The 13,741-nt window shown below is 38.5% G+C and overlaps 4 protein-coding genes across 4 annotated transcripts; all 4 read left to right on the top strand.

Moving 5' to 3' along the window:
• The first annotated feature begins 565 nt into the window (after positions 1-565).
• On the top strand, positions 566-2,462 carry LOC145073195 (uncharacterized). Its single transcript, XM_079019758.1, has 2 exons — positions 566-1,590; positions 1,696-2,462. Exons 1-2 carry the CDS (start codon positions 1,285-1,287, stop codon positions 2,350-2,352), a joined length of 963 nt encoding a protein of 320 aa, XP_078875884.1. The 5' UTR covers positions 566-1,284; the 3' UTR covers positions 2,353-2,462.
• A 267-nt stretch (positions 2,463-2,729) lies between these two features.
• LOC145075747 (uncharacterized) lies at positions 2,730-3,860 on the top strand. Its single transcript, XM_079021876.1, has 2 exons — positions 2,730-3,333; positions 3,397-3,860. Exons 1-2 carry the CDS (start codon positions 2,730-2,732, stop codon positions 3,858-3,860), a joined length of 1,068 nt encoding a protein of 355 aa, XP_078878002.1.
• A 1,246-nt stretch (positions 3,861-5,106) lies between these two features.
• Positions 5,107-6,586, top strand: LOC145073196 (uncharacterized). The gene is made up of 2 exons (XM_079019759.1): positions 5,107-5,712; positions 5,820-6,586. Exons 1-2 carry the CDS (start codon positions 5,407-5,409, stop codon positions 6,474-6,476), a joined length of 963 nt encoding a protein of 320 aa, XP_078875885.1. The 5' UTR covers positions 5,107-5,406; the 3' UTR covers positions 6,477-6,586.
• A 267-nt stretch (positions 6,587-6,853) lies between these two features.
• Positions 6,854-7,984, top strand: LOC145075746 (uncharacterized). The gene is made up of 2 exons (XM_079021875.1): positions 6,854-7,457; positions 7,521-7,984. The coding sequence occupies exons 1-2, from the start codon at positions 6,854-6,856 to the stop codon at positions 7,982-7,984; spliced, it is 1,068 nt and encodes a 355-aa protein (XP_078878001.1).
• The last annotated feature ends 5,757 nt before the right edge of the window (positions 7,985-13,741 follow it).

Here is a 13,741-nt window from a genome sequence, read left to right as displayed (position 1 = left end):
TATATAACAAGTTTTTAAAAAGTAATTTAAAAAATAATTTTTTTCACGTCTTAGGTGGTGTTTGTTTTTTAGAAAAAAACTCTTCTAACCTCTTAGTGCTGCGTGGCGCAGCACACGCGCAGCACTTTTAGGTTCGCAGCTGTTTGTTTTTCTGCAGACTTCGGGCTTAAAAACCTCTTCCCGTCCTCTTCCCCACACAGCAGTGGGCTTACCTCTTCTAACTACTTCTAACCTCATTAAAAAATCACTCTATGCCCTAAACAAAAAAAAAAGCGCCGCTGCCTTTTCTTTCCCGTTCTTCTTCTACGCTTCTTCTTGGTCCGACGACTCCAGCCTCCGGCCATCGCCGGTCGCCTCCGCTGCTAGCCATCGCCGGTCGCCTCCGCTGCCAGCCATCGCCGGTCGCCATCGCCGGTCGCCTACGCCGCTTGCTGCTGCCCTCGATCTTCACAGGTAAATTTTTTTTTTTTTTTTTTTCTGATTTCTTTGAGCACCGATTCAATGAAATTGAGTACAAATTCTGTGATTTCTTATACATTTGAGTACCGATTCTTTGAATGAATCAAACATAGGAATGTTAAGTGGGAATGGAATCTCAAATTCCAATACCATTGTATAAAGTATGCATAAAAGTAGGAAAAAAGTATGTTGATTGTAATCTTTTGGAATGAATCAAACATAGGAATGTTAAGTGGGAATGGAATCTCAAATTCCAGCAATGAGGTCTCAAATTCCAGCAATGGAATCTCAAATTCCAGCAATGGAATCTCAAATTCCAGCAATGTTAAGTGGCTTTACAATATTGCAAATATATGATTATATTATAAATTATAAATTTCTTGCATGCCCTTGGTTTCTAGATCAGTTATTTTTTTTGATTTTTTTTGATTTCTTATTTTTTTGACTAACGATTGTATGAAATTGAGTACATAGGAATCAAACATAGGAATCAAACATAGGAATTTTATTTTTTTTTTATTTTTTTTGATTTCTTATTGATTTGACTAACGATTGTATGAAATTGAGTACATAGGAATCAAACATAGGAATTTTTTTTTTTTTTTATTTTTTTTGATTTCTTATTGATTTGACTAACGATTGTTTTTTTTTTTTTGTTTTCTTATTGAGTACATAGGAATCATAATCTTTGCTTAATTGTTTTTTTTTTGTTCATTCATGATGTATTGTTGTTGAATATCTTAAACTTATTTGTTGATTATGTTGGAATATGATTAATCTTTGTAGCTAAAGTATGTATTCTATATTTTTTTTTTGTTATTAGCAATGGGAGATAAACATACATGGACCAATGAGCAAACAAAATGCTTATTGCAAACTTGTATTGAAGAAGTGCAAACCGTGGGTAGAAAAGGTTTGAGTTTGCACAAACAATCATGGCACAAGTTAGGAACAACTATTAAGGAAAAGTATGGCGTGGATTTGAATCAACGACAATTAAAAAACGCCTATGATAACCTTAAAGCCAAATACACAGGATGGTTATACTTAAGAAACAAAACTGGAAACCTTTACAACCCACAAACAAATACTTTTAACTTAACAAATGAGGAGTGGGAGGACTTTAAAAAGGTATACATATATACATATATACATATATACATATATATATATATACACACACACACACACACATATTTATTCTTATATTACTTTTGTTACATTGATTGCGTTTAGGGACATCCGAAAGCTGCTTCTTTGAAAACCGTCCCATTATTGTTTCCAGAGCTTTGTGCAGAACTCTTTGATGGAAGCAGTGCATCTGGTAATCTCAGCTATGCCACATCCCAAACACCATCGGGATCATCTTCTTTCCATGGCGCACCATTACAGCTTTTGGACGCGCCTTCCATTAACATAGATGAAGATGATTTTTTTTCCAATCATACAAGTGAACATTTTACTCAGACTCCACCTTCTGCTGCTTCACCTTCTGCTGATTCACCTTATGTTGCTTCACCTTCTGGTAACCCCAACAAAAGGGCTAAACCTTCAACTCCTAGACCTCGAGCTCCCAGTGCCTCACCTGATCCACCTTCTTGTGCCTCGCCTAAAGCTTCTATTACTGCTGATGATTTAGCACTGGAGATGCAAAAAGCTCTACGCCATTTGACTCAAGGGCCAACAATTCCCCAGTGTTTAGAGAAGCTTGAGTTGCTCGAGTTAGACCCAATAGACCCTATACGATTTGCTGCGTATCACATTTTTGGAGGGACCATGAATATTAGAGAGATGTGGGTAAATTTGCCTAATGATCCACAAATATTAAGAGGATGGATCGAGATGACAGCTACAAGTTTAGGAGTTTTAAAGGATGGAAAGATTGTTCGTTAAGTTTATATGTTATTTGGTTATTTGCTACTTGGGATTTATGATATGTTTTGGTACTTGAATGTTATTTTGTTATTTGGTACTTGAATGTTATTTGGTTATTTGCTACTTGGGATTTATGATATGTTTTTTGGTACTTGAAATTTATGTTATATTTTTCTGGTACTTGAGATTTATGTTATTATCTTATGTTATATTATTATCTTATGATATATTATTATCTTATGATATATTATTATCTTATGTTATTATATGTTTTCTTTATTAATAGGTTTGTAATGGATCACGACAAAAAGATACTACTCATAATTCTTATGTACTTGTATGTCCGCTACTTTTGGAAGAGGGGTGTAAAACGAGTGCGGGACAACGATTCGGAAATGACAGGACATGAATTCACGTTAGAGTTACTTCACCGTAATCCTCTACAATGTCTTGAAGTGTTACGCATGTCTCGTGAATCATTTGTCCGACTATGTGCTCATTTTAGAGTAAACTACGCGTTAAAGGATAGCAAACATGTGTCGGTTGAGGAGAAGATGGCTATGTTTTTGATGATGATCGGTCATAACCAACGTTATGTGATTATCAAGCGGAGATTTCAACACTCAAAGCAAACAATTCATAAGTTTTTTCATGAAGTGTTGGCCAAAATGTTGCTTTTCGCACATGACATTATAGTACCAACATCTTTTAATCCGAATCCAAACATTCCGGGACATAATAGGAGGCTACGACGGGTGTTCAAGGGAGCAGTTGGTGCACTTGATGGCACTTTGATACATGCTGTTGTCCCTGCAAACAAACAGGATTTATATAGAAGTAGGGGAAAAGGCGATTGTTACCAAAACGTATTGGCAATATGTGACTTTAACATGATGTTTACGTTTGTTGTTGCCGGTTGGGAAGGGATAGCACACGATTCTAGAATTTTATCAGAAGCATTAGCAAATCCACATGCACCATTCCCGCTTCCACCTTCAGGTAAATTTATGGTTATTTAAATAGTTTTATCTTTATTTGAAAATAAATGACTTTTTTTTACAGATAAATATTATCTATGTGATGCCGCCTATGCAAACATTCGAGGTTTTATGGCACCGTACCGTAATGTTAGGTATTGGCTTGGAGATTTCCGTCGAAGACGTGCATTAACGAATAAAGAAAAATTTAACCATGGACACGCAAAACTTCGGAATGTCATTGAACGTGCTTTTGGTGTCTTGAAAGCACGATTCCCTATACTGAAGAGGATGGCACCATTTTCGTTGGTTACACAACGAAACATTACTCTAGCATGTTTTGCGCTTCATAATTTTATAAGAAGAGAGGGACTACGTGATGAGTTTTTTGCACGATATGATGAACCAAATGTCTCGGTTCGGAATAACAATGCGGTCGTTGATAATGATGAAGATGAGATTCCAACACATGGTACTGCTGCGGACCGTGAATATATGAGCCAGTTACGGGATGAAATTGCCGAACAATTGATGCAAAATATGGAATGAAAATTATTAAAGTTTGGTTGTATGAATTTTATTTAAAAATGTTATTGTAAGACTAATTTCGTTGTTTGAATTTTATTTCAATGTTTTAAGACTACAATTATTAAATTTTTGGTATTAACAAACTATTTTCGGTTTATTAAATTACTTTATTTTAAATTTTTTAATATCTGCAGCAGTCTGCAGACGTTAAGAAAACAAACATGCTTCTCATTACAGTCTGCAGCACTTTGGTCCACCTCTTCTACTGCAGAGGTCTGCAGAGGTGGTCCGCAGACTTCAGACAGATTCACTTCGAAAAAACAAACAGCACCTTAGGTGGTGTTTGTTTTTTAGAAAAAAACTCTTCTAACCTCTTAGTGCTGCGTGGCGCAGCACACGCGCAACACTTTTAGGTTCGCAGCTGTTTGTTTTTCTGCAGACTTCGGGCTTAAAAACCTCTTCCCGTCCTCTTCCCCACACAGCAGTGGGCTTACCTCTTCTAACTACTTCTAACCTCATTAAAAAATCACTCTATGCCCTAAACAAAAAAAAAAGCGCCGCTGCCTTTTCTTTCCCGTTCTTCTTCTACGCTTCTTCTTGGTCCGACGACTCCAGCCTCCGGCCATCGCCGGTCGCCTCCGCTGCTAGCCATCGCCGGTCGCCTCCGCTGCCAGCCATCGCCGGTCGCCATCGCCGGTCGCCTACGCCGCTTGCTGCTGCCCTCGATCTTCACAGGTAAATTTTTTTTTTTTTTTTTTTCTGATTTCTTTGAGCACCGATTCAATGAAATTGAGTACAAATTCTGTGATTTCTTATACATTTGAGTACCGATTCTTTGAATGAATCAAACATAGGAATGTTAAGTGGGAATGGAATCTCAAATTCCAATACCATTGTATAAAGTATGCATAAAAGTAGGAAAAAAGTATGTTGATTGTAATCTTTTGGAATGAATCAAACATAGGAATGTTAAGTGGGAATGGAATCTCAAATTCCAGCAATGAGGTCTCAAATTCCAGCAATGGAATCTCAAATTCCAGCAATGGAATCTCAAATTCCAGCAATGTTAAGTGGCTTTACAATATTGCAAATATATGATTATATTATAAATTATAAATTTCTTGCATGCCCTTGGTTTCTAGATCAGTTATTTTTTTTGATTTTTTTTGATTTCTTATTTTTTTGACTAACGATTGTATGAAATTGAGTACATAGGAATCAAACATAGGAATCAAACATAGGAATTTTATTTTTTTTTTTATTTTTTTTGATTTCTTATTGATTTGACTAACGATTGTATGAAATTGAGTACATAGGAATCAAACATAGGAATTTTTTTTTTTTTTTATTTTTTTTGATTTCTTATTGATTTGACTAACGATTGTTTTTTTTTTTTTGTTTTCTTATTGAGTACATAGGAATCATAATCTTTGCTTAATTGTTTTTTTTTTGTTCATTCATGATGTATTGTTGTTGAATATCTTAAACTTATTTGTTGATTATGTTGGAATATGATTAATCTTTGTAGCTAAAGTATGTATTCTATATTTTTTTTTTGTTATTAGCAATGGGAGATAAACATACATGGACCAATGAGCAAACAAAATGCTTATTGCAAACTTGTATTGAAGAAGTGCAAACCGTGGGTAGAAAAGGTTTGAGTTTGCACAAACAATCATGGCACAAGTTAGGAACAACTATTAAGGAAAAGTATGGCGTGGATTTGAATCAACGACAATTAAAAAACGCCTATGATAACCTTAAAGCCAAATACACAGGATGGTTATACTTAAGAAACAAAACTGGAAACCTTTACAACCCACAAACAAATACTTTTAACTTAACAAATGAGGAGTGGGAGGACTTTAAAAAGGTATACATATATACATATATACATATATACATATATATATATATATACACACACACACACACACATATTTATTCTTATATTACTTTTGTTACATTGATTGCGTTTAGGGACATCCGAAAGCTGCTTCTTTGAAAACCGTCCCATTATTGTTTCCAGAGCTTTGTGCAGAACTCTTTGATGGAAGCAGTGCATCTGGTAATCTCAGCTATGCCACATCCCAAACACCATCGGGATCATCTTCTTTCCATGGCGCACCATTACAGCTTTTGGACGCGCCTTCCATTAACATAGATGAAGATGATTTTTTTTCCAATCATACAAGTGAACATTTTACTCAGACTCCACCTTCTGCTGCTTCACCTTCTGCTGATTCACCTTATGTTGCTTCACCTTCTGGTAACCCCAACAAAAGGGCTAAACCTTCAACTCCTAGACCTCGAGCTCCCAGTGCCTCACCTGATCCACCTTCTTGTGCCTCGCCTAAAGCTTCTATTACTGCTGATGATTTAGCACTGGAGATGCAAAAAGCTCTACGCCATTTGACTCAAGGGCCAACAATTCCCCAGTGTTTAGAGAAGCTTGAGTTGCTCGAGTTAGACCCAATAGACCCTATACGATTTGCTGCGTATCACATTTTTGGAGGGACCATGAATATTAGAGAGATGTGGGTAAATTTGCCTAATGATCCACAAATATTAAGAGGATGGATCGAGATGACAGCTACAAGTTTAGGAGTTTTAAAGGATGGAAAGATTGTTCGTTAAGTTTATATGTTATTTGGTTATTTGCTACTTGGGATTTATGATATGTTTTGGTACTTGAATGTTATTTTGTTATTTGGTACTTGAATGTTATTTGGTTATTTGCTACTTGGGATTTATGATATGTTTTTTGGTACTTGAAATTTATGTTATATTTTTCTGGTACTTGAGATTTATGTTATTATCTTATGTTATATTATTATCTTATGATATATTATTATCTTATGATATATTATTATCTTATGTTATTATATGTTTTCTTTATTAATAGGTTTGTAATGGATCACGACAAAAAGATACTACTCATAATTCTTATGTACTTGTATGTCCGCTACTTTTGGAAGAGGGGTGTAAAACGAGTGCGGGACAACGATTCGGAAATGACAGGACATGAATTCACGTTAGAGTTACTTCACCGTAATCCTCTACAATGTCTTGAAGTGTTACGCATGTCTCGTGAATCATTTGTCCGACTATGTGCTCATTTTAGAGTAAACTACGCGTTAAAGGATAGCAAACATGTGTCGGTTGAGGAGAAGATGGCTATGTTTTTGATGATGATCGGTCATAACCAACGTTATGTGATTATCAAGCGGAGATTTCAACACTCAAAGCAAACAATTCATAAGTTTTTTCATGAAGTGTTGGCCAAAATGTTGCTTTTCGCACATGACATTATAGTACCAACATCTTTTAATCCGAATCCAAACATTCCGGGACATAATAGGAGGCTACGACGGGTGTTCAAGGGAGCAGTTGGTGCACTTGATGGCACTTTGATACATGCTGTTGTCCCTGCAAACAAACAGGATTTATATAGAAGTAGGGGAAAAGGCGATTGTTACCAAAACGTATTGGCAATATGTGACTTTAACATGATGTTTACGTTTGTTGTTGCCGGTTGGGAAGGGATAGCACACGATTCTAGAATTTTATCAGAAGCATTAGCAAATCCACATGCACCATTCCCGCTTCCACCTTCAGGTAAATTTATGGTTATTTAAATAGTTTTATCTTTATTTGAAAATAAATGACTTTTTTTTACAGATAAATATTATCTATGTGATGCCGCCTATGCAAACATTCGAGGTTTTATGGCACCGTACCGTAATGTTAGGTATTGGCTTGGAGATTTCCGTCGAAGACGTGCATTAACGAATAAAGAAAAATTTAACCATGGACACGCAAAACTTCGGAATGTCATTGAACGTGCTTTTGGTGTCTTGAAAGCACGATTCCCTATACTGAAGAGGATGGCACCATTTTCGTTGGTTACACAACGAAACATTACTCTAGCATGTTTTGCGCTTCATAATTTTATAAGAAGAGAGGGACTACGTGATGAGTTTTTTGCACGATATGATGAACCAAATGTCTCGGTTCGGAATAACAATGCGGTCGTTGATAATGATGAAGATGAGATTCCAACACATGGTACTGCTGCGGACCGTGAATATATGAGCCAGTTACGGGATGAAATTGCCGAACAATTGATGCAAAATATGGAATGAAAATTATTAAAGTTTGGTTGTATGAATTTTATTTAAAAATGTTATTGTAAGACTAATTTCGTTGTTTGAATTTTATTTCAATGTTTTAAGACTACAATTATTAAATTTTTGGTATTAACAAACTATTTTCGGTTTATTAAATTACTTTATTTTAAATTTTTTAATATCTGCAGCAGTCTGCAGACGTTAAGAAAACAAACATGCTTCTCATTACAGTCTGCAGCACTTTGGTCCACCTCTTCTACTGCAGAGGTCTGCAGAGGTGGTCCGCAGACTTCAGACAGATTCACTTCGAAAAAACAAACAGCACCTTAGTATTTATAAAAACTTGAATTTCTTTAAACAAAATGTAAGTACCCTTAACAATATTTTTGTATAAAATCATTAAAATAGTAAGACGAATAGTTCCTTCATATGTTTTGTTTTCTTTGAATTTTTCGAAAAAAAATTCCGATTGTATTTTATAAAAGCTAGTATTTCTTAAAATTAAAATATCAACATTTCAAAATTCTATTTTTAATTTTTTTTCTTTTACAAAAATACTAGTAAAAATATCTCTTAGATTTTCATAATTTTTGAAGAACTTTTTAGTTTTTTTTATAGAAATAACAAAATAAACAATCTTAAAAGAAAACGAGTAACAAGTTGCACCGTTACCCCTTATTTTATAACAATATCAACTAATGTTTTTTTTTTGAAAATATATCGCATGGTCAAAACACTTTGAGAATTCGAAGTTTGAAATTTCAAGACAAAGAGTAATTTTCTAGTTTTTTAAAAGGAAAACGTATTTAAAAAACTACAAACCACTATTTCCTTAATACTATTTCAAGCAATTTTTTCCACAGTGGGTTCATGAATAACTTTTTTTTTTAACAACGTAAATTTTCAAACCAAAATTTTCAATTTCAAAACACATTTATTCCAATAATAAAACCACAAAGTGTCACAATGTCAAATCATCAAAACTCATGTCTAAAAACTGCATATATATAAAACTCCATGATCCTCTCAATCATAAGTCAAACTCTTATGTGTGTACATTGTACAATCAAGCCGGCGCCTTCCTATGATCATGAGAAGTACCTGAAACACATAACACATAACACGGTAAGCACAAAGCTTAGTGAGTTCCCTAAAATACCACACACACAGTGTATTAGCCACTCTAGGCCATAACTCAATAAGACCCTCCGGTCAGTGTGTCTCAGTGGAACCTCCAGTCCCAACTCAGTAAACTCATAATAACAATATTCAACATAATCACAAAGACATAATGCATAATATCACAATACACAGATAAGCACATAAGACAACTTAATCACGCAAATATACCACTCTTGGTAAGTACAGTTAGAAGACTCACCTCGTAAGCTAGCAAGTAAAAGTCTTGTACTCGGGAATCTCGAACTAGCCTCCACCTAACACATTAGATACAGATCTCTAATCAATACTCCACTCATACTCAAATACACCAAAGGTTGTTCTCTCATTCTCTCTAACTCTTGGAATGGGTAAAAGACCATTTTACCCCTTCATGGTCTCCATTACTTATGTTGACCAAACCCTAAAGTCAACAGAAGTCAAACTCGAGTTCAACAGTCCCAGTTTGACCTGACTCACCGAGTGCACTCATGTGACTCGTCGAGTCCAGTCATTCCTCGTAAGTCTTCGTGAGGGTCCAGCTCATCGAGTTAACCCTTAACTCGTCGAGTAACAACATAGCCAACTTATCAGGATAAACCTTAACTGACTCGTCGATTCGACTCCTCGACTCAACGAGTCCATTCCGACTCTTTTCTCATTCAGACGATTTCAAGGCATAAAACCTTCCCAAACTCTAGATCTACACTCTCAAGGCTCATTTATCACGTAAAGTCACAGACTTTACGTCCATGCATGGCACTTGGGGCTTGAAATGCTAAAACACACCTTAAAAAAGGGTTTTTCACTCAATAGCATTATTATGGCTGAATAAAGCAGAAACTTTTGGACTCTAGGGACCTCACATGGTCCAGATCTAAAGTGCAAACCTCAGTATGAACTCAAAAAACTCTATGTCCTCATATTAGATAGAAAAAGCCCTAAACTCCCAAAATCATGAGATCTACTCAACAAAATGAGAAAGGTGCAAGCTTTATACCTTTCCTAGAAGCTCTGAGGTGAAATAGCCACAGATCTAGCAGCTCCTTCTCGTATCTTGGCTTGGAATCCTTATCTTCTCTTCAAAAGATGCACCAAATACTCAAGGTTAGCTAAAAACTCTCTCTCTAAGCTCACAGGCCAAATAGGGTTTACTTTCAGGGAAGTATAGCCACAAATGAGGCTATAAGTGCCTTTAAAGTAGGCCCCAAACCCGGGGATTTAAGGTTTCTCATCACAGCGTCTACTCGGTGATTCGGCTCTCGGACTCATCGAGTAAGTCATTAATCCCACGTGGCGCATCGCGAATCTATTCGACGAGTTGTAGCACTGATTCATCGAGTAGCTCAATGTTCCTCAAAATAAATGAATAAATAAATAAACAACATACCTGGAAGTCCGAATTTTACAATTCTCCTCCACTAGAATCAGACTTCGCCCTCGAAATCATGATCTGGAAATAACTCTGGATACTGCTCTCGCATCTCGAACTCCGGCTCCCAAGTCAACTCGGACCCTCTCCGATGTTGCCATTGGACCTGAACCAGGGGTACCTCTTTGTTCCTCAGAACCTTCACCTTTCGATCCATGATCACACTTGGTCTCTCAATGTAATTCATGATCGCATCCACCTGAATGTCCTATAATGGCACCACTGCCGTCTCATCGACTACACACTTCCTTCGTTGAGACACGTGGAAGGTGTTATGAATCTGGCTCAACTCCGCAGGTAGCTCCAAACGGAACGCTACCTTGCCCACTCTGGCGGTCACCCTAAAAGGACCGATGTATCGGGGCCCCAACTTTCCCCTCTTCCTGAATCGGATCACCCCTTTCCACGGAGATACCCTCAGGAGGACAAAATCTTAAAGCTGAAACTCAAGCTCGGATCGTCGCCTGTCTGCGTAACTTTTTTGCAGACTCTGGGCCGTCAGTAACCTCTGACTGACCTGCTGAATCTGCTCATTCGTCTTGAGCACTATCTCAGTGCTAGCCATCACTCGTTGCCCCACCTCTCCTCAACAGATAGGAGTCTGACACCTCCTCCCATAAAGAAGCTCAAAAGGAGGCATACCAATACTGGAATGGTGGTTGTTGTTGTAAGAAGAGTAAATTACACAAATGGTCCCTATGGTTTAGGGTAATTTGCACGTTTGGTCCCTAACTTATTTTTTCAACTCGGAAGGTCCCTATAGCTTGTTTTTGTTACACGTTTGGTCCTTGTCTTACCTAAAAAGACTATTTTGCCATTGATATCTTAATTTATTTAAATAAACACACCCCCAACTCCATTCCCCTCACCTTACCTTACCTACACCACCGTTTTTCCCTATTTAAATAATAGTCTTTTTAGGTAAGATAGGGACCAAACGCGTACTAAAAAAATAGTAGGGACCAAATGCGTCACAAAAACAAACAGTAGGGACTTTCCAAGTTAAAAAAATTAGTTAGGGACCAAACACGTAAATTACCCCAAACCATAGGGACCATTAATGTAATTTACTCTTGTAAGAAAACTCAGCCAAGGGCAGATATGTGTCCAAACTTCCATCGAAGTCTAATACACATGCTCGAAGCATGTCCTCGAGCGTCTGAATCGTCCGCTCACTCTATCCGTCTGTCTGCAGGTGGTCGGTTGTACTGAAGTGCAATCGCGTACCCAACTCCTCATAAAACTTCTTCCAGAACCTGGAAGTAAAACGCACATCCCGGTCTGACACTATCGATGTCGGCACTCCATGCCGAGCTACCACCTCTCTTACATATATCTTGGCAATTCTCTCTGCAGTAGAACTCTCACTAATAGCCAGGAAGTGAGTGCTCTTCGTCAACCGGTCCACAATCACCCAAATCGCATCGACACCTCGCGCGGTCCTTGACAAATTGATGATAAAATCCATAGAAATTTGTTCCCACTTCCATTGGGGAACCTCTAGTGGCTGCAACTTGCCATGAGGATGCTGGTGCTCAGCCTTAACCCGACGACAGGTTAAGCACATCTCAACTACCCAAGCCACGTCCCTCTTCATACAGGGCCACCAATAATCTCTCTTCAGTTCCAAGTACATCTTAGTGGCTCCTGGATGGATTGAGAATCTCGATCTGTGCGCCTCCTCCATCAGAATATGGCGAGCTCCACCAGTATAGGGCACCCAAATCCGCCCCCAGAAAGTCATAAGCCCACGACTGTCCATCAAAAACTCAGACACCTGCCCAATCACCCGCTCCTTCTTGTGGTTCTCCGGTCTCATGGCCTCCACCTGGGTCTCTCGAATGGTATCTAAGATTGGAGTCATCACCGTCATTATCATACACACATCTCGGATCGGAGCACCCTCTGCTCTACGGCTCAGGGCGTCAGCTACCACATTAGCCTTGCCGGGATGGTACAAGATCATAGTCCTTCACCACATCCAACCACCTCCTATATCACATATTTAGGTTGGGCTCTTGTGGTCCGTGTATATGGTACACCGAACCCCATAGAAATAGTGGCGCCAGATCTTGAGGACGAACACCACCGCCCCCAGCTCTAGATCATAGGTGGGATACCTGGTCTCATGATGCTTCAATTGCCTTGATGCATATGCTATCACATGATCTCTTTGCATCAACACTGCACCCATCCCTGAAATAGACATATCACAATAGACTACGAAGTCCTCCACTCCCGCTGGGAGGGCTAGCACCGGAGCTTCGCACAATCTTTGGCGAAGAGTCTTGAATGATGCTTGCTTCTCAGGCCCCCAAACAAAAGTAACGCCCTTCCGGGTTAGTCTGGTGAGAGGAACCGCAATCTTGGAGAAATCTTTGATAAATCTCCGATAGTAGCCGACCAATCCCAGAAAACTCCTGATCTTGGGTGGGGATCTCGACACCTCCCATCTCATAACCGCCTCGATCTTGGCCGGATCGACCAATATCCCATTCTGATTAACGAGATATCCCATGAAATGGACCTCTCATAACCAGAAATCACACTTGGAAAATTTGGCATACAACCTCTCTGACCTCAAAACCCCAAGAACCTCTCGCAGATGATCCTCATGATGCTCTCTAGATCTCGAATATACTAAGATATCATCGATTAACATGATCACCGAACGGTCCAACATAGGCCTGCACACCCGTTTCATGAGATCCATGAATGTCGCCGGTGCGTTGGTGAGCCCGAAAGGCATCACCACGAACTCATAATGTCCATAACGAGTTCTAAAGGTCATCTTTTGAATATCCTACTCGCATACTCTCATCTGGTGATATCCGGATCTCAAATAAATCTTGGAAAACCAAGATGCCCCTGCAGTTAATCAAATAAACCATTGATCCTCGTAAGTGGATAATGGTTCTTGACCGTCAGCTTGTTCAACTCCTGATAATCAATGCACATCCGGTGCGAACCATCCTTTTTCTTGACAAAAAGGATCGGCGCTCCCCACGACGAGCTACTCGGCATTATAAAACCCTTCCCCAGCAGTCCTGGAGCTATGAGGATAACTCCTACATCTCTGGAGGCGCAATGCGATAAAGTTCCTTGGCGATAGGCGTCGCTCTCGGAACCAAATCAATTCGGAACTCCAGTTGCCTCTCGAGAGGCACACCCGGTAACTCCTC

The sequence above is a fragment of the Lactuca serriola genome, chromosome 9, assembly GCF_051521515.1.
Source record: "Lactuca serriola cultivar US96UC23 chromosome 9, Lser_US96UC23_V15, whole genome shotgun sequence".
Classification (NCBI taxonomy): Eukaryota; Viridiplantae; Streptophyta; class Magnoliopsida; order Asterales; family Asteraceae; genus Lactuca; species Lactuca serriola.
This window is presented reverse-complemented; position numbering and strand designations above follow the sequence as displayed.

What these genes read in the sequence shown, in the direction of transcription:
- LOC145075746 (XM_079021875.1), top strand. Translation starts at nt 6,854, where the DNA reads ATGACAGGACATGAATTCACGTTAGAGTTACTTCACCGTAATCCTCTA. An exon ending in ATTCCCGCTTCCACCTTCAG is followed by an intron (nt 7,458 to 7,520) that starts GTAAATTTATGG and finishes TTTTTTTTACAG; the next exon opens with ATAAATATTATCTATGTGAT.
- LOC145073195 (XM_079019758.1), top strand. Translation starts at nt 1,285, where the DNA reads ATGGGAGATAAACATACATGGACCAATGAGCAAACAAAATGCTTATTG. An exon ending in AGTGGGAGGACTTTAAAAAG is followed by an intron (nt 1,591 to 1,695) that starts GTATACATATAT and finishes GATTGCGTTTAG; the next exon opens with GGACATCCGAAAGCTGCTTC.
- LOC145073196 (XM_079019759.1), top strand. Translation starts at nt 5,407, where the DNA reads ATGGGAGATAAACATACATGGACCAATGAGCAAACAAAATGCTTATTG. An exon ending in AGTGGGAGGACTTTAAAAAG is followed by an intron (nt 5,713 to 5,819) that starts GTATACATATAT and finishes GATTGCGTTTAG; the next exon opens with GGACATCCGAAAGCTGCTTC.
- LOC145075747 (XM_079021876.1), top strand. Translation starts at nt 2,730, where the DNA reads ATGACAGGACATGAATTCACGTTAGAGTTACTTCACCGTAATCCTCTA. An exon ending in ATTCCCGCTTCCACCTTCAG is followed by an intron (nt 3,334 to 3,396) that starts GTAAATTTATGG and finishes TTTTTTTTACAG; the next exon opens with ATAAATATTATCTATGTGAT.